The sequence below is a fragment of the Anser cygnoides genome, chromosome 2 (genome assembly GCF_040182565.1).
Source record: "Anser cygnoides isolate HZ-2024a breed goose chromosome 2, Taihu_goose_T2T_genome, whole genome shotgun sequence".
Lineage (NCBI taxonomy): Eukaryota > Metazoa > Chordata > Aves > Anseriformes > Anatidae > Anser > Anser cygnoides.
Window position 1 is genome coordinate 54,455,802 of NC_089874.1, and position 26,932 is coordinate 54,482,733.

Consider the following 26,932-nt stretch of genomic DNA (forward strand, 5'->3'; position numbering starts at 1 on the left):
TGAGGAAAAGGGGTATTGCCTTGAATTCTGCAACATGGCTCTGTGCTAATCATACCCAATGAGTACATAAATGTTTCCCCTGGACTGATAAGGGCACTGAGAACAGTCCTGTCGCAGTTTAACCTGGATGTAAGAAAAGAGGGCAGCCTGGTCCCCCAGGAAGACCCGCTTTACATCCAGGAGGCTACATTTGTCATCAGTGTGCCCCTGCTGGCTCCACCAACACTGCCAGACAGCTGTTTCTTGGACCCAAGTCAGTCTCACGGGTGGACGTGAACGATGAGAAACTAACCCCAGGCAGACCCGAAGCGACCGGACCGCACCGAAGTGTCCCCTGCAGCCCCCCACTACCACATGTCGCTATTACCTGTGCGCGATGCTCTCCAACCGCAAACTGTATCACAGCAATGCCTGGGTTATGGCTGTCTTCGATCCTCTCCACAGTGCTGGAGTCTATTTTCAGGTCATTGCTAATTTCCGCGCTCTGGATGAAGTCTTCCGTTTTCAAGTCCTCTACTTTCTTCAGCTCCCCGTTGGCCAGCTGAATGATCGACCCCTTCATGAAGTAGGGGGGCAGCGTGGGGGGAGCCGCAGCGGGGGAGGCGATGGACTGCACCACGGGGAGGTGGATCTGCGCCTGCACCATGGTGGCCTGGTAGGCGGGCTGGGTGGTGTGGGGCTCGGCGCTGAAAGCCTCGCTCTTGGGGACGGCGGTGGTGACGAATGTGTGAGGCACTGCTGCGAACTGGGGAGACGAGGTGACTATCGCCGGCGTGACGCCCGACGGCTCGACGTCGGCGCTGCCGACCGGTATGAGCAGGGGCTGCGTGCCGGGGATCACCAGGTGCTGGGGCAGCCCCCCGGGGTACCCCAGCGCTTGCTGCTGGCCGCTCAGGTAGCCGATCACCGGCGGCTGGGTCCCGGCGTAGAAGGCCGTCGCCGGCAGCCCAACGGGGAGCTGCTCGGAGGCGCTGTGGGTCGTCTGGATGACGGTGTGGGGGGACAGCGTGGCCACCGCCTTCACCCCCTCGTGGCCCAGGGCCTGCTGCGGGGACAAAGCGTAGGAGCGGTGGGCCGGCTTTCCTAGGTGCAAGCTTCCCTTGTCGTTGAGGGCTGAGGGAGAGGTCTCTCGGTTGGTGGCCTGCTGCACCTCCATGTCCGCCGTCGGCGTGCTGCTGTTGGGGACCACCATGACGGAGGCTCGGACCCCTGAGGAATCCCGGGCGCCGTACTCGGCGGGGCTTGAGTGCACCACCACGTGCCTGGTCTCGTAATGGTGAGGAGCTGGTTTATTGCCTGCTTTGACTAGACCCATGTCGGCAGAGGGCGAAATGCCGTACCTCCGGCTCTTCTCTATCTCGCCGTTCAGTACCTCCTTGGCCTGCATCGCCTGCAGCCGGCCGCTCTCGGGCTTCTTGGGGGCGTCCCTCGTGACGAAGTGCGAGGCGTCGCTGTACTGCACCACCACTTGGGAGGAAGGGCCGAGGGTGAGCGTGTGGGGGATCACTGTCTGGTGGGGGTGCAGGGGGACCGGGATGGTTGGAGGAGAGACGTTTCTGACCGCGCTCTGGGGAGAGCTGGAGATGTGGACGTACTGGTTCTGCTGGGTGGGCGGAGGAGACCCCGCAGCGATCAGCCCGGGCGTCCTAACCAGGTGTGGCTCGACTTTGTGCCCCTGCTGGCTTAAGCCGCTCATGCTGGCCAGCAAAGTGGAATAAGCCTCCAGCTGGGAGCGCTGGGATGGAGTGGTTGCGACAGCCGTGGCCGCCGCCACGGCGCCGGTTGCCGAATTGGCGGTCGGGGAGATCAGCTGCGAGGGGATGAACCCGGCGTATGGTCCGCTGTACTGGGGCCCGACGAACTGGAACGTGTGCTGCAGATGCGTGTACTGCACGGGGGAGACGGGGGTCCCGGACTGGGAGAGAGCGGGCGAGTACACGGTGGGAAGCGTGGTGGGGGCCGGCACGGACCTGGGCGCGCTCGGCGGGGAATAGTCCAGCCCCGCCGGCGGCGGCTTGTGCAAACCCTGCTGCAAGCCCACCTCCGCCGACGTCCCCCCGGGCCTGTGCCTGGCCCCCAGGCCGCTCTGGCCGCCAGGCGTGCTGGGGAGCCATGCTAGGTTGTCCGCGCGGTGGTTGTCGTTCGGCAGGACCGGCTTCACCTCCGAAGGCAGGCTGGTGGCGGGGATCTCTCGCTTCTTGGGCGGCAGGCATTCATTGCTCCGCTCTTGGTTGGATTTCATCTTTCGCCGTCCCCCCTCCACTGTGCTTGCTTCACTGTCTGGCTGGCTCTGATTTCAGTCTGATAAACGGAAAGTCACATTTGATTTCTGCAAGGGATCCAGTGACTTCATGAGGAATCATCTCCCTGTGAGCACAATCCTCCGACAGCTCCTCTGGACTCTGCAACGAGAGGGTGGGCGAGGGAGGGGGGAAATCACACCATCAGCGCTGGGAAATAGGAACAAACAAGCCGACACCCCAAACCAGCAACCAAGAAAGAGGAAAAAAATGCTGGAAAAACAAAAACAGCCGGGCATTGCTGCTCTCACGTCAAGGAGCAGTGGACAGCTGTACTGTAAACAGCAGCTAAAATCCTGGGCACGTCCACAAGCATATCATGAAAGCGATTAAAACCGTAGGCAGGTCAGAAACTCTCTGACCATCAGGTGTCAGATTTAGCAGCAAGCACTTAGGGGCTTGCCCACAATGTCTCGTGAGCTTGCTTTCTTCCCTCTGTGAGGAAAACCCTTCATGTCTCCAAGGTCCCTCCTTCCACCCTCTCCTTCCCCTGCAACAACAGTGTCGCCTTCACCCCACCGTGTCCTAAAAAGCCCAGGAGCGCGGCGTGACCTCCCGCACACGCACACACACACGCGATATTTGCATTAGCAGCCAGCAGCTGTACGTGGAGAGGAGGCACGGTGAGTTACTGCCGAGCCTCTAACCCCAGTGTCACCTGCGGGGTGACTTCGTGCCACACCGTCTGAGGCAGCAGATGCAGCTGCTGCCCCCCACTGTCCCCCCATGCCACAGCTGGCTACGGGTACACGCAGCAGCCCGGCCACAAGCCGCAGCTATGCCATCTATTTACAGCAGCAGTGCAAAGCCAAAGGCGGCTCTGAGCCAGATTTTTAACTTCTTTATATTTTCATTTTTTAACTCGGTGATCTGAAATCCCTCTGCCATTGACACCTCACAGCCAGGTGCCCCGGTGGGGAGATGCCCTGGTGCTGCAAGCTGCCCCGCTGTGATGCTGATGGCATTTTCCAGCGCCAGCTGGATCCAACCACTGGGTTTTTCAGCAACTGCTGACCAGGGAGGCTGTGGGCAGCATGCAGGCAGCACCGGGATGCTCTGGGGAAGAAGAGGGTAAAGCCCTGCTCCCCAGCAGGCCCAATGCTGAGCTAACTTGGCCCCGGGGACACCTCATTAACGGGAAAGCACATTTGGGTCTTCCTGATCCAAATCAGGAGCCCCTACCGTGGTAAAAGCTCAGGATGTTGTACGGGGCTGGAGCAAAACCGTCTCTCAGCTCTGCATTGCTTAGCTCGGTGACTTTGGCCGTCCCAAGTCAACAGGAGCAACAAAGCCAGGCCCTAACTGTCTAACTGTCTGCTAAGGAAAATACTGTAACTGAATCACATCATGCTTTGAAAGAAAACCTGAAAACGCTCCCCAACCTGCCTGAAACCAGGAGCTCCCGCCTTGCCCGGCCTCATAACAAACTTTATGCAAAGTGAAGTTTTTCCCACTCGCTGTCCAGCCCCTGCTTTCCCCCCGTGCTTCTGGCTGTTCCGAAAGATCAGCGAGCGTGGGTGCTTACAAACCCTGCATCTCACGCACAACAGGCATTCCGGCAAGAAAAGCATGTGTTACATGAAAGAAAAAGGGAGAAAGAATTAGGAGTGGATGGGAAAGAAGATGGAAACGGGATACAAGCCACTTTAAAGTGAATGCTGAGCAGCAGTACTGATAGTTATCTTATGGCAAGTAATATTCCTTTGGGGGATTTCTTTCCCTATTGCCTCACTTCTAATGAACAATAAGCCTGATGTTTATATGTGCACGCAGTGCTTTGAAGACATATTAAGCAAAGATTAAACCTGTCTTTAAGAGCATTCTTTACATTTGTGGTCCTCCAAGCTGCCATAATCCAACAGAAGTCTAAGGCATTTAATGGTCTGATACAATCGGCCTAAAGTGAATTATTCCATTCCCTGAAAACTGATAAACAGTAACCAAACACCAACAGCCACGCAGACCCTACAAAAACAGTTTGTTGTTTTTCCTTCACCAACTCCACAGCTGCCACGAATTAGCGCAGGACTGTTAAGCAGAGAAAAAACAGCACACCCATCAGCTGCAGCTTTGGGCAAAGCTGCTTAAAGGACCCCATGTTTTGGGGCAGATTCTCTGGCTTTTCGGCCAGGGGGAGGACGAAAGGAGGTTTCCCTGAAGTCAGGGGCAGCCTCCAAAGAGCAAGGCCCAGCGACACCTCAAGCACGGCCCCGACCCACCGGCGCCGCCGGGCAAGGGCAGCCAGGAGACCGGGGGGGCCCTGCGATCCACACGGGTCTTCCCCCTCCTCCTCCTCACAGTTGCTCGCCGTGTCTTGGCAACAGCTAAAATTATTATCTTACACATGACTTACGGGTTTTTATTTTTAAGTCCGACTAAAAATAAAATCGCCGAGCTCACATTTGCGCAGTCATCCTTAGTTAAGTTTAGCTCACTGTAGTCTTCTGCCCTGGGCGGTCGGCTCTGGCAGATAAGCCAGCAGCTGCTGGCCGGGGTGCTCGCACCGCTCCCTCGCACCGGCCACGGGCGCTGCGAGGGGAAAACGGGGATGTGGGATGGAGGCAGGGTGCTGGCCCAAAACAGCGAGTGCCCACACATCACACACCGCAGCTGGAAGGGGGCTTGTGTGCGGGACTGGGCAGGGCCAGTCCCTGCTGGTGCAATGGGGAAAGCGGACTCCCCCAAACCCCGTCGCTCCAAAAGCCCGAGGCGATCGGACTCGGCTTCCCCAGATGAAAATTACCGGTGTGCTGCCATACGAAACCTGGTGAGGTTTCACTTTGCGGGAGCTGAAGCGAAGGTTTTGTTCTGCTACATAGGATTGAACCGCTGAGTTTTGGGTAGCCTCCAAAGTCAAAGCTAACATTCCTCAAAAATACCACATGCTAAATCTTTTTCTCTCTTTTTTTTTTTTTTTCCTTTTGTTGGTATTTCTTATGGCTCTCTGCATCATCACTGGCAACAAAAGGGCTACCCAAAATCTCCCGGAGAGCACAGGAGGAATGAACAAGCTTAATGGAGACAGAGGAGCAGACAGCAGTAGAGCGGTGAAGACTGCCCCACTTTTCCAAGCCCGAGTACTTCACGGTTAGACTTTGAACTCCAGCAGACATCGGACTGGATTTGCAGAAATGTAAATGTGCAGCAAAAACCAGCCTATTTCTGCTCCAAGACTTAGAAGCAAAATGATAAGTTTTCAGCATAATTCAAGTTCCCGCAGCAGAGATAACGCGGGGCTGATTTTGCTCGGGAAGCACTGCAAGGCAGACATGCCGGAGTGTCTCAAAGGCAAGAGGTACGAGGCATGGTTAAACCGCTCTCTGCTGGTTGCCCTAGAAAGATGAACGCCTGCCTTCCGAGGTGCGGGGCACAGTTTATTATTTGTATGCTCTTTTTTATTGATCTGAGTAATTTTTCCAGGTCTGGAGATTTCCTTTCTCTTTAACTGCAGAGCTGTCGATCACGATTTGCAAGATACTCAGAACAGCAGCAAACACTGGGTGATTTTTTTTTGCGCCCGCTTTGTAGGCGCGTGTCACACAAGCACATGCGTGCGTGTGTGCACGTGTAATTACGACTAGGAAGGCAAAGGGGGCAAAGAGATCAGGGACAGCAGCTGGACTTTGGTATCTCTGGCAGCTCGTACACAGGGAACATTGCTAAAGTGTCTGGACAGCCAGTGTCCACTGGCAGCCTGCCCACACTCGAATTCCTGGAAAGGCTTAAGGCAGAAAAATAATCACTTGGAGGAGTCACCATCTGGGTTTGCTCTGGTCCCGAAGGGATTGCTCACTAGAGCTCAGGATGTGCATTTTTCATGCAAAGCTCCAGCGTGCCTCTGCAAGGCACTTTAAAACTCACTACGTCTCCCAGAACGCTATTTTTCTGTTTATTTCATCTAACAAATTTAAAACTCATGAGAGGATGCTAGGTTATAGCCTGAAGGGCTGACCTCCTTAGCTATCCAGAGCTCGCTGCAACGCAGGTAAAACCAGCAACGAAGGTAAAACCAGCGCCTCCCTCCACGCCGTAGCCTCCTGCCGCGTCCCACCACCCAGACCTGAGCCAAGAGGCTGGGGCCAGTCCCACTGTCACTGCCCTCAGACGTCAGGCGCTTTTCACAGTCCCACGACGTGGCTGGTTTTTAGGTCTCTAAAACACCTTCAGGAATCTGGTCCCCCATCCCCTCCGGTCCCTCAGCTCCCTGCAGGTGGTAACGAATTCACGCAGCCGTTTGCCACTCGGCAGCTAGCACACTTACTATTATTACCAGTGTTTAGGTTTTGCTTTCCAGCTCCAGGTATGACTAGCAATTTCCCACACTCGATAAAAAACTGGGTCTCCTCTCTGTCAGGCAGCACTGCCCCGCCTGGCAAGTTTACATCAATGAAATATTCAAAGCGTACACCAAAAAAAATAATCCTTTGCATCGCATCTGACACGCAGCTCTGTGCCCGGTGTGTTACCAGGGGGAATCAGGCTCACGCTCCTGCCTCGCGTCGCCTGCCCATCCTATCGTGACACGCTGAGCAGGTGCCTTCAGCATCAGCGGGTATCGGCGGAGGGGGAAGGCACTGCATCCCACCTCCCCCTCCTCTCCGGGGAGCTTGGCATCCGCGGGATCAGATTCCCGGGGATTAGAAGGCAGGCACATTGCAGAGCGCTCTGCAGCTGCATTCGGCTCTCAGATCTATTTGCCAGCTTCCCCCAGCTCCACGGCCCATCCTCTGCCAGCTACCTATTCATGGTTGTAACCGCTGCGGATTTCATCAGCCCTGCCATGTGCAGCCCAGCGCACGCCAGCAATAGCTGTAGGAGTTTATTGTCCGATCCCACCGATTTCACGCTTCCCTGGCAGATTTCCCAGGAGGGCCAACTGCAGAGCGCCATTAATAAGACACATGAAAACCTCTAATAAAATTTGAAATTCTCCTCCCAAAACTAAAGGATTCCTGATCAACGCTGCATCTGGAAGACAGATTGTCCACTGCGGTGCGAGCGCTTATTGTGCTTCTGGGAATCCACCACAGCAAATTGCTACAGGTTTTTGCAGAGTGAGCAGAGCTATTTTGCACATCCCTCCTCTCCCTCCAGACAATATAAAGAACAATTGATATAAGCAAACCTCAACTAGCGGATCACTGAACGTGAGGTGCCAATGGCTTGGCATTCCCTTGAAACTGTACGATGCAAGTACGATGCAAGAGTTGAGGGAAGCGGGTAGAGGAGAAAAAAACAGTAATAATACTTTATTCTCTGCATCTCCCCGAAGAGTTATTAGCAGAGGTCAGTCCTCCTCTTCCAGCACGCTCCACAGGTGCCTGGCATCCCGGCGCCCAGTGCGAGCTGCTGGGATGGCAGCGGGAAGCAAGGAAGCATTCGCTCGCTCCTCGAGCCGCGAGCCGAGCCCGCAGCAGGGCTGCCGCCGGGGAGCTGCGTCCGCACGCTGCCCCCACAGAAATCCCCTGCCTCGTACGGCCAAGCCCTGGCTTCAAACACCGTGAGTCAGGCCCCCTTCCTCACCCCTGAGACACACGATACCGGCTTACATACAGCAGATTTCTTAAAATGATAAAGGTGGAGGGTTTTTTGCCTTTTCTTCATTTTTTTTTTTTTAACTTGCCCTTCTGCTGTGCGAGGCCTTTCGGTCTCAAGGTCTCTGGCTTCTCCCTGCAACCCACAAGACCAGAAACTTACTTTTTTAGCTAAACGTGGGATTTCCCATCTAATCATCTGACACCAGGGACTGGAGTTTTGTGAAACGGCGTCAGATATCTCGGGGCTACCGATGCAACCTGAGGAAGCTGGTTATAGAGCAACTTCTTCGAGGGTGAAGCCCTGGGCTCCACAGCTCTCTGCTGCTCGGGAGGGAAGGAGGAGAAGGATTTCAGTGCTGCTAAAGGGCCCGGGTCCTGGGGCAGAGCCACGCGTGCAAGTGTGCACAAGGTGGCTTTCTCTTTTAAAAAGTACACGAAGAGCACATCAGCCAACCCCACGGTGAGCACCTTATCTGCAGGAAGGCAGCGCCTGCCTCGCACGCCCCAGTGCTGGCACGGGCTGAGCACACGCGTTTCAAGTGCTCCTCCAGCCCCACGTGCCCCAGGAAGGAGACGTGCACCCCACCTACGCCCCTCCACAAGCGGACAGATGCGACTCACAGCCTCGATTTCCCCGTACGGCACCGCCTGCCGCCAGCTGCAGGACGTCAGATTTGAAGGCCCAGCCCGGCTGATACTGCACAAGAAAAGCATTTCCTCTTACACCAGTCCCGCAGAGGCATTTCTGCAGCTTAAATGAGTGAGCAGAGTTCATTTATAAACTAGTATAATACAGAAATTACTTTGTTGATGTTTTTCATTTATCTGAAATGTGCCCAGCTACAATGGCAGCTGCCTACACGATTTTCCATTGAAAATTTCACGAGTGACTATAAATGTAGCAACACCCACTCGCCACTCGTTTTAACTTGTGACAGAAACTGTCATGCCTGTATGAACACATTTGCACCGCGGGTATGTCACACAGGTCTCGTTCCATGTGGCTTGAAACAATCTCTCTTTCACGTACGCGGCCGAACAGATTAGGAAGACGTCCGGCTTCGTCTCCAGGAGGGACGACTGTGATCCCCACGAAAAACGATGGGTCCCGGGGGCATTCCCACCCCTTTGAAGATGCGGCCAGCAACACCAGCACGCACCAGCCAGCCCAAGCAGCCATTTCACGGCTAAGCATGTGTGCTGAGGGAGAGGAACACGCTACCGAGCCGGGCTGATAACGGGGCGGTGTGAGAGCACGGCTCTGAGAGCAGATTGGGAAGGTCATCCTTCACGGGGAGTCCTCTCTGCAGATGGATCCATGGGTAGGTTCTGTATGCCAGCAAATGAGCTGCAATTAGGCCACTTGTAAAATGCTCAAGATGAATTCGTGTTAAATTCCCCTTGAAATGGATTCCGGCACCTCTCCTTTCAGGCTTCATTCAGCAGCGCTGTAACTGCAAGCGATTTTATACGAGTCCTTGCTCACGGCCCAAGCACACACTCGGTGCCTCGCCGAATCAGGATCACTGACCATTACATCTGACTAAACTAAATGCCAGCAGCTCACCCCCTGCCCTGAGGCGTGCTACAGAAGATGACAGCAACTTCAACATCCCGTTCATTTGTTCTTTTTTTCTTTAATTAGCTCATTTTTCTTCTTAATTCCGAGTCAGTTCCACATGGGCATGCCCTGCAGCATCACCCACGCTGGTCCTGCACAGACCCTCAAGCTGGCAATGTGAACATCCGAGGGGACAGCGCACACAAATGCATGCAGGCAAAACAAAAAAAAAGCCAAACCGACCCGTTCCGTGTCCCCTCTTCCCACAAAACGCCTGTCCTGGACTGGCAGCCCACAGCACCAGGTGAGGAGTTCGTTGTTCCCGACTTTGTGGCAAGTCTGGGAATGGCACTTTCTGCCACGAAACGACTCCTTCCCATTCCATGGGCAGAAAGGCAGGCGGATAAAATGGGCACAGAGAGCCAAATTCATCACCAGTGGCACTTAACTGAGGCCAGCGCAGCGAGGGTGAGATGGCCCCGACTGTTCTCTCTGACAAGACTGAGCAGAAAACCATTAAAAGAAAATGAAATAATGCGGGTTTATAACGACATAGCAGGATACGCAGTCACAGGCTCCAGTTGCAATTAAAAAAAAACATTCCAACTACAAATGCAAATCAGCATTGCTCTCAAGCAGGGAACGCTGACAAATGAAGGCGGTGTGCTAACATGCAGTGCCAGTACTCTTAATTTAAGTATGTGAGAAACAAAGGTATGTACCATCCGGGACTGCCAGGAAGAACTTGCTTTAAACAGCAAACAAAAAAAACTGGAAGGATTTAAAAATGCCTTTTCTTACAAAAAGCAGATACAACAAAACCTTTTGCTCCCCTTCTCCCAGCCAACTGAAGAAGGAAAAAAAAAAATCACACGACTCCCATAAAGGTTATTTATATAGGAGTTTTGAACTCAGGAACTAAAAGAATTCCTCCATCGGACATATGGGTCCAGTGAATCACAGCCTGGACGTCTGAAGGGACCTCCTGTAGCAGCCACAAAGACGCTTTCTCAGCGCTGCAATCACTTCTGTGAAAGCAGCTTACCCATCTGCCACTGGAAATCCGAGGTGCAAAGACAAGTGACTCCCCGACACCAGTGAAATGGACAAAAGGATGACTAGCTACCTGCAGCTGGTTTCAATCGAAAAGCCGGGTAATTATTGCAGCCCTCTCCTGTGGCTCATACGGAGCGCAGCATGGAACTGTAAAGCGTTATGCAAGTCTAATGCGCTGCCAGATCTCTTAGCGCACTCAGCAGCCAAGTCACTCCCTCCCACCATTGCCTCAGCTTCATTAACTTAATCAGGTATTCATTCATTCATTCACTCATTCATTCAAAAAAAAAAAATTTTTTTTTTTTTACACTAAACCTGGCAAATAGCCAGTGCCATGCATGCAAGGAGCATGCTCGCAGCGGCCACTGGGGCTGGAAGAAGAAGGGTGACCCGGCATTTGTCACGTCGTGCGAGGGGGCGTGAGGTCTGCACAGGACCTGGGTGCACACGTAGCTTTGCCACAACCTCCCCAAAAGCACCGAGGGCTCGGGAGCTGCGCTGGGGGCAGATGCTGGCTGCAGAGGGCGTGGGATTGAGAGCAGCCCTGAAAGTCAGTGCAGCCAGCAAGCAGCGGAGTAGAGTACTTCCCCAGAGCGACAGGCTGGTTAATTGATTTGGTTATTTAGGGGAATAAAATAGGAATCGTGGCAGGATCGACTCAACTCATTTTGCTGTAAGGATCCTACCCTTTCTTTTGCACATACCACATATGTTGCACAGCTTAATCCAAGCAGAAGGGAACAAAGCAAAAAAGAGACTAAGGAAACTAACAAAAAATGAAGAAAAAGAAAAGGAAGAAGGGAAGCATCACACAACCAATGCGAAGAGAAATTAGTAATGGAAATCTCTGTTTGGCCCCCATATCTGCACACATAGACTTCCCACGAGCCTCTAGCATTCAAGCATCAAATAAGAATCCCCTCCCTTGCACAGCTCTTGCACTTGTTTTTCTTATCCTTTACATGTAAGTTTGCAAGGAACGTTATTTCTTCCCTCTAGCTGTCATCAGAATGACTTTCACTGCATTTTTTTTTTCCAGCAAGCTACAAGAAAGCTGCTTTATGACTATTCCAAAAAGCAGGCCTTGAGAGTCAGCGCTGACTTACCGTGAAGAGTTTCAGGTAGTGAGCCAGGCTGGGCATTAAGGGAAGGGGAGAGGTGTTACATTTCCCACAGCGGAAGCTGAGCAGCAGCGTGAAAGCAGTCAGCATCTCTCCCCCTATCTCATTCTGCCCTCTGTAAGCAAATGCAGGATGGCAGGTTGCTCTGAGCAAGCCCGTAACAGTAACATGGAAACACGCAGCACTGCAGCTATTTCACAATACTGTTTATGGTTATGTAATAATGAAAACTGTAGACCCTGGTGCAAACCCTCAGCCACGCAGACCTGGATGACATCCCCCAAGCACATCTCTGCTCCCCGCCTTCCTCCAGAGGCGCAAAGCAGACCTCACAACCCTCCAGTCTCTGTTATCACAGGAGGAGGGCACAGATCCCCCCAGTAACTGTTCAGCTGTTCCTTCTCTAGCTAACGTCAAAGTCCCTAGCTCTCTTCAGACAAAATCACACGGAACATCTTCTAAGGCCACTGCTACAACCCGTGATACAAACAGCAAATCAGACATGCCAGCAAAGACTCTGGAAAGAGCGACGAAGGTAAGCCTAACGTTTAGCTAGAAGTCTGCAGCTCAGATGCACTTCAGCGCGTAAGCTGAAGGCCCCATACCAACACCCATTATTCTGACCCCAGCTCTTGGATCCTTCCCTGGATTTCTCTGTAGGCATATGTACTGACGAGGTCCTAAGTATCAGCTTCTTGGGAATCAGCCATTGCCTGGTAGAGAGGCTAAAAGCAAACAAATGCTGTGCATTGCAGCAGTACTAACTAGAAAACAACACCTATTCCAGCTGCCTCCACTGAATTAACAGAATTGCAAAAGAGAAAGAGATGAAAAGGTGTCTGAAGGTGATATTCTTCTTTCCCTTAGTCCCTGGTCCTCTGCGCTCCAAAGCATGTAGGACATCAGCCAAAGTACTCTACACACAAGTCAGCCTCCTTCAGCAGCAGTTCCATCTTCAGCTAAGGGCCTCTACATTAGCCAAGAACTTAAACACTGTGTCTTTCATTACCTTTGTCCCCATTTCTAATTGTTCTCCAAACAGGGTCCAAAGCTTGGAGGTTCCTCCTGATCTTTTCACTTTACCTCTCCTCACATGCCTCCCTGACACAACTTCACTCAAGAGACAACGTGACTCTTCTCTCCTCTGCTCATGCTACTCATCTTAGTTTCCTCTCTGCCTCTTAAGCAGCTGCTCAAGCCTTCAAGAAACTTCCTCCATCAAGGCACCACAGCATGGTGAGATTCCATTTTCTGGTTCTCTTCTGCATACACAGGAGCATCCAGCGAGGGGTCACTTCTGACACCAGAAGTATCTATATGAGTTTTAAAGCCAAACACCAGAAGAAGGACATGTATACAACGGTGTAAGAAAACAAAAACAGCGTAGGGATGCTACAATTAGTTTATCCCAAATGATCCAAAGTTTGGCAGAGGTTCTGGTGCAGTCTAGATAAATAAAAGGGATGTGGTTTGAGCCATTCTGGTTCTTCATATGAATCATTTCACTTCTCCCTCTGAAAGAAGCATTAGAAGAACGTGGGGTTTCGTGATTCAAGGTAGGAGAATGAGAAGGCAGTATTTCAGCATTCTGAAATGAGGCTGGCGTGTCTAACCGCACCGCCAGCTCAGAGTTCACTTCTCACAAGTGTCAAGTATATTTTCCCTTCTGTATCTTTGCAAGCCCCAGTTCTGTCTGTTGTCATCACTCATGGGATTTACCTAATCCCTGAAACGATGGAAAAAAAATCATCTTTTTCTGCTGGAGAAACAGAATCGAGTCTCAAGCACACACTGAAAAATTCAAATTGTACGTATCATTTATTGTGCCTCCATTCATCCACCCTGTGCTGACAGTATAAATGCAAATGATGCCCGTAAAAAATGCTGAACTGTAGTCCAATGTATTCAGTGGTATTTCTTAGAGATTTCCACTCACTTCTACCGTTCTCTGCTCACATTCCTCACACTTCAGCATCTTCAAGCAGCTGCTTATTTATACAAACAGTCTGAAACAGAAATGTTGATTCCTTCTTCAAAGCTGATGGCTTTAGCGGCATCCACTGGGCTGAACTATAAAGTGGGGCAGAGGCAATCAGAAGTTAGGGGTGCCTTTAAAACCTATTTTCCCTAGATTCAGCTACAAATGGGGACTTCAGAGCCTCCTCAACACAGAAATTCACCTTTCCAGAGTTTTATTTCTAATACCAGTGGACTGCGAGCTTGACCTTCTGAATTCATTGTATCCCATTATACACATCAGGTACAACTTGCTGTACAGCTCCCATTGCGCACCAGCATATGGCGGTGGAGGTCCAGGCTTTACTGGCACTCTTCGGACCCATGCCAATGAATCCCGCTCACGACTGCGCATCCTCTATTGACAAGGCTTTCCTATAAGCTCGGGCAGCTTTTTGCACAGCGCCCAGCAAAAGTGCATTAGCCCTTTTATCGTGACAGACACGTCTGATTGCAGTTTGCCAACACGTTTCAGTGGTTACTGCCTACAGGGCTTTGAAGTGCTCCCCCCAGACTGGGGCTAAGGCAACACCTAGTGCGAAGCCTGTTCTCCAACCAACGATACCTCGCTAATGACAGGATCTCAGTTTCTGCATCAGCTAAGGACCTTTCAGAAGCACTCTAACTAAATCAAGGGAAGGGAATGAGATTCAGCTGGGGGTCTGAGTGCTCAAAACCTTTGTGCATTGCTCTTCAAACCAGCATTTAAGTGCTGCTCTCCCAGAGAAGAAAATAGTTAAAATAGGCTCAGATCCTCCCATTGCAGAGCAGAACCCACAAGAGAGAATTTCTTGGGAGAAGAAAGCTCTCTGGGGAATCCCTTGCAAAAACTGCCTTATCTCACCAAGAGGCCAGCTCCAAAAAGGATGAGCAGGGAACACTGACAGTCACTCCAGTGTGCTCCTAGACACACTGCGGGTCTAACTCACCAACTTCGGCAGTGATAGCGAAGTGATAGATGTGATATGTCCCACTGCTCTGCCATTCACCCACGGCCATGGGAACATTACGCACCACTGCCATCCCTATGGTGAAAAGGAAAAGAGATTTTTTTCTGGTATTATTTACACTCATTTAGCCCTGGACTGAGGGATTCTTCAGCATCTGATTTGTTTGCCACTGTCTGCCTCCTCTGATCTTTTCTTCCGAATGCATAATGCATAATGATTTTACATCTGTTAAGCTGGTTTGGTCTGGTTTCTTTTTCACATGTGGTTTTTGACTTGGAGACTCCTTACGCTAGATATGAAATATGTTGTTTCTTCTTCTCTGTTTTGTGTTTACAAATTGAAGTTATGTTTTCTTAGAAATGAGAAATAACTACTGCAAGAGATGATGCATAATCTCTTTGGTACAATAGACACGTTAGAAAAATACAGAATAACCACTAGATCATACAACCAGGGTGACTCAAACAACGCCATTGGTCACAACTTCTTTGACTGCTGAAGAGGAAAAATCTTGACCACACTCTGTTGTGCGGCTACTGAAACTAAAACTGAAATAAGCTGCACAGTCACTGGTGCCCTTAGGTCAAAATGAACTAAGAACGAATGGTTTCTAATAGAAATGGCAGGAATTTTTCAAGGAAAACTTGTATTAGGAAATGCTTGTTTTCAAACTGGAGTATGTTGGAGGGAAAGATGCTTGAATACATTTATAGTTGGAGAAAACTGCTGGATTTCTTTTCAAAAATATTTTCTCAGTAATATTAAAAAAATCAATTTCTGGGCTCAAAATAAAGTTTTTTTCATGCTTTTAATAAAGACACAATTAAAAAGTATGCCACAGCAGCGAGAGAAATTTGGTGTGAATTGAAACCATCTTCCAGCTAGTATACAGAGCTACAGGACTAGTTGTACAGCTTTACAGCTATAAAAAATGTCAACCTATTATCTGATTTTCACTTTATCTCATTTTTATCAAGTTTTCCTCCCATTAAAGCATGAGGCTTTCTTTTTTTTTCTTTTTTTTTTTTTTTGAGAACTTGGAAATTCTCACGGGCAGAAATATTACTTCCTCCTAGCTCTGATTTCTAATTAGATTTAAATCTTTCCTAGCTGGGGCAAGACCTACCGAAGCATTTTGAAACATTGCCATGTTGATTACCCATGCATATGAAAATTCACATCCTTGCTCCCGGCTGGCAAAAACCATCAGCTGCAGTGGAAAAGGAGTCTTTCTTCTTCTGTGGTGGCACTGTTCAACTCACTGCCCATGGGTTAAACTCTGCCTGCAAAATCCTTCCTTTTGGCTCGGATTGCTGCTGAAACAGCACTATATCTTCTCTGATGTACAGCCGGGTTGCGATGACAGCTACCGCGCTGGTTTAATGCGGGGGAAAAGGAGAAATAGAGGGAAGGGAACTGCTGTGTGATGAAACGGGGCTGAAGGGGCTGTAGCATCTCAGCAGAACCCATAGTTGCCGGTCTGTCCCATTCAGCGTGGAAGAAGGGAGAGAGAAGACACATCTGTATGTACACTGCCTGAGCTGCTGCTGAAAGCTGTAGGCATGGCTAACAGAAGGGGCACACGGCAGGATTTCTGGGCTGTCAGGCTGAGGCTCCCTCGGCTTTTTGGTGTTTGGAGAAATGGGTTAATGAGGAGATCTTCTGGAAGTCCGAACTCACACGGACTGTGTCACTACAAGCTTTACAAGCAAAACCTCGTAGCAAGCACCGTTGCTACCACAATTTCAGTGCACCAGCAGGCTGCTGGCAAGGACGGGAATACGCTCGTTACACTTATTCCCTGAAAATGTTGAAGACTCTCAAAAACGACAGACTTTAACAAGTGATTTTGACAGCTGCACTTTCTGACACCAGTCAGCACAATTGTGCTGAAAGCACTCTCCTAAGGAGCGTGGGGGTAACACAAATGGTGACTCAGCTGTACCACCTAGGTCAAGATCCTGCCCAGGACCTCTGCTGAAGTCCATGGTAGCTGCTACCTGAAGTGTAGGGCATGTGAGAGCCCAGGGGGAGCTGAGCACCCTGGGAACACCGTAACCTGCAGCCCATCCACACTGAGCACCCAAGCATAATGCTTCTTCAGGGTAGTTGCGCTACCTGCACACATCAAAGCCCCACATGTGTCTCAGACGAACTACAAGCTGACAGAAAACCACCAGAAAACACTTGCGTACCACCTACTGCATGGACCTAACGCTCCGATTAGCCTAGGTGCCTCCTCGCACAGTTTACTGCATTTAAAGAAACATTTCCAATGGAAGCTGCAGACAAATCAGCCCTGGGATCACCGGCAGCAGCTGCTGCCTTCTGTATGCAAAGTGTTGAACAAATCAACAGAAATGAGCTCCCACTCACATCAAAATCTCAAAGATGTGGATGACAACCCCAGTTAATTAAAAGACACAGGATCAGACTAGAGGAAAATTGCTGCTCAGCAGCTTAGACGCAAAATCTGGCTGGTCTGACGAGAAATGGTGGCCTTCCTAATTTTCAGTCTATGGCCAAGTAGTTTTTCTACAGTTCTGGTCTAAAATTATTTCCCCCCACACTCTGTTCCGTATTGAACTACTGTTTTAGCATTTGCCTTCTTTATTCTCCTCACTTTATAATTTCGGTCATTCTTGCTTGGTCTTAAATGTTAGTGTCTGTCTTTGCTTCAATAGCAGTTGAAATGCCACTATCACTAACTAACAGCATGAGACTGAGTCAGAAAGGAGACTACAAATACTCATTTCTGACTCTGGGAGAAAATCGCTAAAACCAGAAAAGTACTGTGGCTAACATCCCTCTCCCTATTGCCCGGAACAGCAGAAGTGCATCAGTACAGTCTTCCATTAACAATGTCTACAATTGCTATCTGGTGTTCATCGTGTCAATGCCTGTAAAAAAGTTTTGCTCTGTTCTGTCTCTTCCCCACTACCACCACCACCAACTTAAGCCTGTGGAAAACACACTGAGAAGGTTGGCAGGCACATCAGGACATTAATTCTCATCTTCAATATCTTCTTGAGGTTGACTTTTTGCATTACTCCCATTTTAACCACTTAGAAATGTGATGAAAGGGCCCTCCTGACAGTGCTTTCTTGCACATGTGCAGGAATAGTGGGTAGTCTGTTCACGTTCAGTGCAAAGTATCCTCACTGCATAGGCAGGTAAGGACAAAATTCTGAAAAAAACACAAATGCTGATCTCAAACAGGGATTAAACAATGTTTAACACGCATATGAAATGCCATTTGCTTTAGACTTAATAGCATCTAGTATAACCTTTAAAGAACAGCTGATGTAAGGCAGCCTCTCCTCTTCATTCCCTACCTGCAGGACGTGGCCATTGGATGCAGAGGAGTTGCTGCCACCAGGTGATTCTGATCAGAAAATAAAACTAATAAAACACCTTTTGAGAGTTACTACCTTAAGTCTTGCTCCCTTCTGCAAGCTAGTAGTCATTTATTGCAATGGGAACAAGATCAGGCCTTCCTTATACCAGGAATTTATCAATAAACCAAACCACAGCAGCAGCACACCGGCGATGCCCCTATGAAAACAGCTGTTAAGAGCACATCAGGCTTTCAGAAACATTCCTTCTACAACGATAAGCCAAAAATTTCCATAAGTGCCAGCCTAATTTTGCTTCCATAACACCTCTATGACACCCAGGAACCTCCAGCCCCAAATTTATTTGGGTATGTAATTGTATCAGGCTTGTTCAAAAGGACATCCTGAGCCAACTGCAAAACCAAACCCGTGACCCCTCTCTTACTGGCAGCCCCAGAACCCCATGTGACGCTGTGCAACACCAAGCCCCTCTCTACAGGCCATAACTGGTCTTCGAAACACCCTCCACGTGAGGGTAGCCGAGAGCCTTGCAGTAAAATCATAACTGGTTTGGGGTTGAAAGCAATTAAACGAGCAGAAACAAATTCCCTCCACAACCATAGGGTATATTCATACAGTGGCAGTGCTTGCAAAACAGAGGAGACAAAGTCTGTCCTTCAGCATCAAGAGAAGAAAAAACCACTGATAAACAACAGTCTTTAAAGATCACAGTTTGGCAGTTAAAGGAGATTATCTAATTATCATCATATTTAATATTATACAGCTTTAATAATTCTCTGTTATCATCAAGCTGGAAGCACTAAAGAAAATGGGAAATCAGCCTTGATGACTTACAGGATAGATAATGGGATAGAGAGGCTCTGCCCTCTGGGTCACTGGTTTGAAGCCAGCTCAGGTTGGAAGTGAAAGGCATCACTGCTGGGTAGCCTCTCTGAAGTGAGCTGATGTTGTCAAGCTTGTGCCAGTTCCTTGTTTAGAGAATAAAAACCACCACCACAGCAACGGGGTGTGCTGGAGGAAGGAACTGCTGAAAACATTCGGTCTCCTGCTTTTCGTTACCATGCATGCAGATGTTAGCCTGGAACAAGGATATTTATACAGGAATACTTACTCTCAAGGAAACCTCACCAGCAGTAACCGCATGAAACTTGCACAGGTGCCCCTTACCCTATTTTAAAACCAGGGTGGCTTGCCTTGGAATAACAGGGTTGGTTTTACCTCTGTGCAATCCTGTTACATTGGTGTGGGGCAACAAACCTGGAGGCCACCAGCACTGCCAAGCCTGAAAGCTGAATGTGAATCTCAGCATTGTTGTTGCATTCACTCCTAAAATATTGGAGCAATGCCCAGCTTCATGGTGCATCCTGGGCCAAGCTGGATCTGGAAGACCTACAAAGTTTATAGCAGGTCTGCACTGCCCAGTAGCTCACCTTATATGCAGGTAAATGAATGGTTAAAGCTAGCTGAATTAATGCAGGTGCAGGTTGATAATGAGCTGAACAACCTTTTTTTTTTATTTTTTTGAGGTTAGATGATGCAAAATCTAAGGTAACACTGCATCCCTTGGGACTGCCCCTCTCTCAGCAAAGGCAGCAGCACATTAACAGGCCAGAGCAGCCTGCATCGTAGCTCCTGTGCCTGCTCAGTGGATTAATAGACTTTGTCCTCTGGGGCTGTCAGTCCCAAACCTTTCAGGAGAAATGAAATTTCCAAGAAAAAAGAAGAAAGACAGCACTGGAATTTTTTGTAAGTGTCTTTCTGACATTCCACTGAAACCTGAAGCATCTTCATTTACGATTTAATATTTTAGTAAGCACTTTATTGGAAGAGACTATGTAATGGGTTAATTTCGAAATGTCATTTATCTTTACTCACTGGAGATGACTTTCTGTAATTCACTCGAGGCTGCAACACTCATGGATTAATACATCATCCTCCAACTCGAGAAGATAAAAGCCTAACAAGCTCTAACCTGCTACACAGGCTATATTTAAGTAGTACAGGGTAATGATAAATATCTCCCATAAAATGTGTTCTCTTCACACTTCCTGTGAAAACTGCTGAGAGAACCAGCTGGTGAGATGGAGCTGACGGTCTTTGTTCACAGCCCCACCATCCATCCGCCGTAAAACTGCAGCGCTCCCTTTCCCGGCGTCCTCCGGATGCGGGGCTGCCTTCAGAAACGAGGCCAGCGAGGACGGGCTGGTGACACGCCTGGTGTCACGGCTGGCTGCTGGCGCCCGCGGCTCTGCCCTCGCTCCATCTCACCCCTCCCTGGCCAGGGAGGAAGGGGAAGATGACTGGAGAGGTGTGGGGGGCATTGTGGTTTTACTTAACCATGTCCCATGTCCCACGTTGGACGTAACATTTTGCGGGACAAAATGAAGGACGGGCTTCTCCCCAGAAGTGCTGACAAGCCACTGGGGATGGCTGTCACAGCTGGAGTGGGAGAGATGCAGGAAGCGGGAGGAAGCAAGATCGCACCCTTAGATGCACCGCTTACGGGCCCGGATGCGAACTGAATCACCTCATGTTTCCCCCTTCCGTGTACAAGTGGTGGATGCTGGTAAGCGCACGGGGACCTCGCAGCACGGACGCTCGGACCACACTCCTTCATCAGGAAGCTAGGAGAGGACCAGGCCAGTCTAACCACAGCCTTTTCCATTTTCATTGTCACCTGATTTGGGCCCCTCAGTATAAGAAGTATGTGGAGGAATGTGTCCAGAGAAGGGCCACGAAGCTGGGGAAGGGCCTGGAACACAAGTCCTGTGAGGAGCGGCTGAGGGAACTGGGATTGTTTAGTCTGGAGAAGACTCCTCTTCTCAGGCTCAGGGAAGGCCTTATTGCCCTCTACAACTACCTGAAAGGAAGTGGTAGGGAGCTGGGGGTCGGCCTCTTCTCACAGGTAACTAGCGATAGGACTAGCGGGAATGGCCTCAAGTTGTGCCAGGGGAGGTTCAGGTTGGAAACCATTATGGTTACATCACAGTTACCTAACACATTTCCCACCAAAAGCTTCCTCATCTAATTAACACAGGAAAAGAAACCATCCTCCTTCCACCCACCTGGCTACTTCAAGAGCTCTGTCTTCTCCTGCTAACTCTGCCTGCATTTTACTTTGATGGTGCATTTGGATTCCTGATGATATTTCTTCTCAGATCGTAACAACCTTGTGGTAGGTCACCATTTAAACATGTCCTTGACAACACACCACTAACCACCGCTATTTTTCCAAAGTAACTTTGCAGAGATGATGAATTCAGTTTTTCAGCAATGGCAGAGAAATGACCAAATACTTGTTATGATCATGACCTAGTGGCACAAACTCTCCTTAGCACTGTTCTTTTTTAAAGAAGTTATTAGAAATAATAAAACTAAATTTAAAAACTAAGGAGATACAAGAAGAAACAAATGAAAATATATGAATGAATGAAATGAAGACGAAATCTTCAGCACCTGTCGTCTACTTCCATTTTCTGATTTTAAATGAAGAAACACCAAAACAAGCAGCTTTTTTACCTATTCTATAAAGAACATTCTTTGAAGACCAAAGGAGATGTTGGACTGTGATTTTATGAGCCTACCATATTTTCCTTGCAATTTTATGCTGCATCAGTCTTGGTTTCCATTTGATATTGTATCCACTCAGGCCGTAAACGCCATGTGAGAAGATTATCTGTCACTCGCTCTGCAATGCCTCTAGCACAGCAAAGCAAATGCATTCGAGGTCAATTCATAAGCACCACCACAACAGTACCACATCTGGCCTCCCAGGCTTCTGGCAGTGGCAAACGCCCACTCCCTCACAGAAAGGCAAAAATTATGAAAGCGATAATAATAATGTGACTAGGCAGCCATGAACGCCGTAAAGCAACAGAGAAATATAATTCGTCTGACCTCTACAGTTTCCTCTCTTGAGCACTGGGTTGCATGGCTGAAAGGAGTGGCAGCTACTCTAGCACACACGGTTTTAGAGTGAACGCCACACGTGTGTGGTGCATAATGTTTGTACGGCGCTTGGTGAGGGAAGGGAAATCATTCCCGCTCACGATCTTCTTTTTACAACTGTCATTTTTGGGGAATCACTTGTCTTGCCCCGCTGAATGCGTAATGCTTGTGAACAGTGGGTTGGAGACCCCAGTTCGGACTTTTTCCATTTAGCCCTGTTTGCAATCAAGACCTGGTACGCACTGGAAGACCACCAGGTGTGCAGCCATCCTCCCTGACTGAGCTCCTGTCCTCCGCTGGCCACACACCTCTGCGGAATTTGGAAGCATGGACGAAATCGCAGCTCCAGAGGAACAAAAGGTAAAACCTCTGCGAAGTTTGTCAGTTTCAGGATTTTGCCACCCGCCATCTGGCCTACTGCTGTCAAAATTGCTGTGAACATGGGAGTTGTCCAGTGATACACTGGGAACTTTTCCTCCCCTAAATGTTTTTTTTGGCACGGCATCAAGACATTGCAGGCTGCTTGGCCACTGACATGGCTCACCAGAGCAGTGTATGGTAGAAGCTTTGGTATAAAAGAGAACTCAATTTTGCATGCTCATTCCACCTCTTGAACTTGTGGATTTTTTTCTTCTTCTCCATCTTTTTTTTTTTTTTTAATAGCCCTAAGCAAAACTCTTAGGAATTTGTCCAGGGGAGTTTGCTGGGAGTTCGGTAGATTCATAAGATAAAAATGCAGTTGTCCTCAAACTTGTATAAACAAATCTATAAAAGTAAATACCGGTCCTTAGAGTATAAACAAAATAATTCTCAATTTTAATTTTGAGATCTTTTCCTTATCTAGTAATGATTTTTTCCCTAGCAGAGACCTTTGCCCAGACCTAAACACAATGTTTCTAATATAGATCTGTCACTGGATATCTTCGCGCAGACTACAGCTGCCTGAGTGACTTTAACTCGTTCGAGCAGACATCAAAGCTGGTGTTCCTCTAGGTCCTGACCCAGCACATGCTTTGAGCACCTATTAACTTGAGACCTCGGGGAACCAGCCTGCTGCCAGTCACGGCACTGAGAGCAGGCAGTGACTTGGCTTCGGGGGCAGGCAGTTCTGCGCTCAGCTGGGCCACCGAGGCTCCAAATGTGCTCGTCGCTGTGCTGGGCACGGCCGGACGTGGAGGCAAAAATCCCATATAAGCGGATGGAGAGCATGAGTCCACTGCTTTCCATAGTAAGCAGCTTCAACACGATGTGGAGTTTTATCAGAAGGTGACCCAGCAACGTGCTCTTCCCACCACGAAAGACCTCATTAGAGCCGGAGCCCAGCTTCCATGTGTTGTGCGTTAGTAGGACAGGAGAGGGATAGAACTGTTTCCTGGGAAACAAGTGAAGTTGTGACTGATGCATGCTGTAAACTTTCTGGAAAGGGCACACTTATTTTTTTTAAGTGAAAAAACATATGCAAGAAATATGCCTGTTCCTTAGCACCACTTGGCACAACACAGCGCTCCAGATTGGGTTTTACGGAGCAGAGAAAGGGCAGAAATGACCAGAAGGGTTTACGGAACCTTGACGGCCCTAAGTAGGGGATAGTTTTTGTTTTATTTGCTGGTATTTGCTATTTATATTTATGTGGTCACGCATGTTTTGTTTTAAATGTAATCCCTACACTTGAAATACTTTCTCTTTGGAAGGAATGGCTCAGTGGCTAGAAGCTGGGCTCTCAGATCCTGTTTCCAGCTCTCCATTTGTTCCCTGGCTAATGATATATGTCTGTATCTTAAATCACAAGGAACCTATTACAAATGTTAATGGCACAACCTCATCGCATCCCAGCGGAGTGAGAACTCTTATTACTTCCACTTCAGAGACTGGAACAAAACACGTTGAGCTTGTCAGGGGATGCTGTAAACTGGAACTGGCAGCAGGTTGCGTCAAAAGGTCACGCTGAAAACTGCGGTGGTGAGGGAAAGGCACACATCCTGCCCAAAACACAGCAAAATGGGCTGAGAGGAGAGGGGGGAGGTGGGGTGTGGGCAGCTGGAGGCTGCTGCCATTTCAGTTACCAGCACTGAATTTCAGTCAATGCCCTCACCACTACTCTAGTGTTCCTGCAAGCTTTTAAGTGCAAGCGCTTGGGCTAGACAGAAAAAAAAAGAAAAGAAAAAAAAAGAGAAAACAACAACAAAAAAAAACCACAACACCTTCACTTGAAGCAGCAGAGTTACATTTGATCAATCATCGAAAATGGTAATTTATTTCAAAGAAAGGAGGTTCCTTTGCACATCATTTCATTCCACTGTTTAATTGACTTTAAAAAGGAAGCTGGGTACTCTAAAGCCCTGAAACTGAAAGATAAATGCTGAAACTCTGTTTTCTCATAATAATGTTGATGATGCCACCTAAAACCCATTCAGCAGAAAACCCTTGGCAGTTTCTGATCTACTCGGTACTTTCAGGGCAATGCTATTTTTCAGATTCATTAATAACAGATTTTACTCTTGAACCTTGTCCCCTGATGTTTGCAAAATGACCCTGATCACATGGATTATCTCCCCAGCCCTAGTAAATCATCCCAGCTTTGGTTTGTTTTAACACTGCGCTTCTCTCATCTTCTACTTCTGGTACGCTGTCCTCATGTCACCCCAAAGAAACAGGAATCGAGAGGAGTTCTTGAGGAGAGCAGAGATAAAACAGGAGGAGAAACGCAAGAAACTATTTGTCTGCAATCCTGTTAGTGGATAAAATGCTTTACAAGGTTACCTTGTGGGGAACGTGCCCTGTCCAATAGTGAAAAATCCTTCATGTAGCTGTTCAGTAAAATCCCCAAGTATAAAACACTTCTTTGAAGGCAAATTAATGATCCACAGCACGTAAGAAAGCACTTCTTCTGACATTTTTGTAGACATAACGTTCTTTCACCCTTTTGCCTTTCAGCAAAGCCTTGGGAACAGACTTGCTCTGATTGATAAAACTCTGGAACAGAAAACACCGTCAGGGATTGCCACAATAGAGACTATAATGAGGGATACATGGCGCATACTGTGTGCATAGCCACTCTTTTTCTATGCAACTTTAGGCTGAAAATGTGGGGATTTATACAACGTATTGTGTCCACTCTAGTATGAATTAAAAATAGAAATGACAAAGAATGTAATTTCCTTTGTCTGTTTACTGATGTTTCCTCATGGTTTTATCTGGTTAGTTTCCATTTTGCTTAGCAGTAAAGTTTTAATTTGTATAATTGGGTATGCGAGGAACTAAAAGATGGCCTACATTTATAAACTGCTGAACCCTGTCACCAAAATCTTCTGCACGACCTGGACGGTTACCTTGAAACAGTGGCATTTCTGTAGGCCAAACCTTGCCTCTCCCAGGAAAACAAAATTAAGTACAAAAAAAAAAAAAAGAATGTCCAACAAATAAGCAACAACTTACAGGAGAGCCTAGTCAGAGATGTGGAGGGCTCCAAAAGCTCTCAACCCTTCAGCAGAAGCCCCAAAATACCAGGAAAAGCTTGTGCCTCTCAGGCAATTTGTAGATCCTAGAGACAATTACCGCTCCCATGTCTTCGAGCTACTTGCCCGGTCCCTGAGGACCTGATCACTCTTAACCGATCTGCGAGGAGCTTTAATCAAAACCCACTTCTGGCCTGTGAAATGGGAGAGAGCGGTTTTAACGGTGGCTTCAGACTGGCAGACACACAGACCTGAGGGTCAAATGTCCTCATGGTTCCCCAGCACCACCCCAGCTCCTCTGGGCCTAGCAAAATCCCTTCTCTCCCTCATCGACAACGCTGCAGAAAGCAGCCCGGCATCGCCGCAGCGCCTGGCGACCCCGAACAACCTCAACAGGTGCACTGCTCTTGCGGAAAACACATGTTGCTCTGCCACTATTAATACACCGCGAGTGTGAATGGCATATGCATGTTTGTTTGCGTGGGGAGCATAAATTACGGAGCTCCTGGGCCTGCAGTCATCACCTTGCAGCTACAGGAAGGTTGCTGGGGAAGGCAGGGCATTCAGCCTAGGCACAAAACCGCACCCACGTAGGCTAAAGGAGGGCTGGAGCTCCAGGGCCAGCCAGCCACAGCGAGACGTGCGAGTGCCGAATCAGCACAGCGTCCGGCTGAAGGTTTCAGTGCTCCAGTGACCTGCAGGGTTCACGGATCAGGGAAGAAAACAGATAAATCACGCTGCCTCCAGACAGCCTGGCTGAAGTAATCCTGCCGTCGACAGCCTCCTCCTGCATTGCTGCATGGACCAGCTGCTTGCTCCCCACACTGTTAAGCACAGCGCAGGAGCTGTTTATTGTTTCAGATGTAAAAATATGACGTGGCAAGTCAAACTCATTTTCTGGGAAGGGAAAAGAGGAGAAATACAGTCAATCAGCCCCACTGCTCAGCATCAGCTCTGTGGCCACCGTACCAAAGACATAGCCCGTGGAGCTCTCAGCAGAGGGGCGACATGTCCCAGCATCTGTATTTTGCCTCTGGATAGCTCTGGAGCCACGCACAGCAGAACAATAAGGCCTACTGTTGCAGCGAGCAAGAAGAAGCACTGATCCTGAACCCGTGGACAGAAATCAGGTTACCTGCCGTTCCCTTCCAGCTCCTAGCCTGAGCACACAGCTGCTGCATCCAAGCCATGCATGCTCACAACGGATGAAAAAAGGGGAGAGCTGGTGAAACTAAAGAGCTCTGTGCTCACTTATGTCAGACCTCCTAGTTATATATGCAGATAGAGGAAATGGTGGCCCTGAAACCTCTCCCTCACGGCTGGAAGATCTCTAGAAGGTGAGAAAGGCGTAGATTCAAACTTCCCTGTGATCTTATCAGCTCATGTTTTCATTGATCAGACTCCACTGCTCCTGCCACATGAAAGAGCTGGCTGAGTGGTGCAGAACGAAAACGGAAAACACGAGGCAGCTAGCACTGTTTTTTTTTCCCTGAATTCACATAGCTGTGCTACAAATCTATACCTTCTCCAAATCACTGATGCAAAAGAGATTATCAGCAGTGTACACGCCACACACACCCCAAGTATACGGCGACCAGAGTGCACGGGTCATAGCAAGGAGGACGCTTGCAT

At 49.0% G+C, this 26,932-nt stretch overlaps 1 protein-coding gene across 15 annotated transcripts in view; it reads right to left on the bottom strand.

Moving 5' to 3' along the window:
* Positions 1-26,932, bottom strand: part of ATXN1 (ataxin 1) — a 295,425-nt gene that overhangs the window by 93,482 nt on the left and 175,011 nt on the right. For all 15 annotated transcript variants that reach the window (XM_066992103.1, XM_066992101.1, XM_066992100.1 and 12 more), the window contains one exon: positions 368-2,402. In XM_066992103.1, the coding sequence (XP_066848204.1) occupies positions 368-2,242 (1,875 nt within the window). In that variant the 5' untranslated portion in view covers positions 2,243-2,402. The remainder of the gene's footprint in view (positions 1-367; positions 2,403-26,932) is intronic.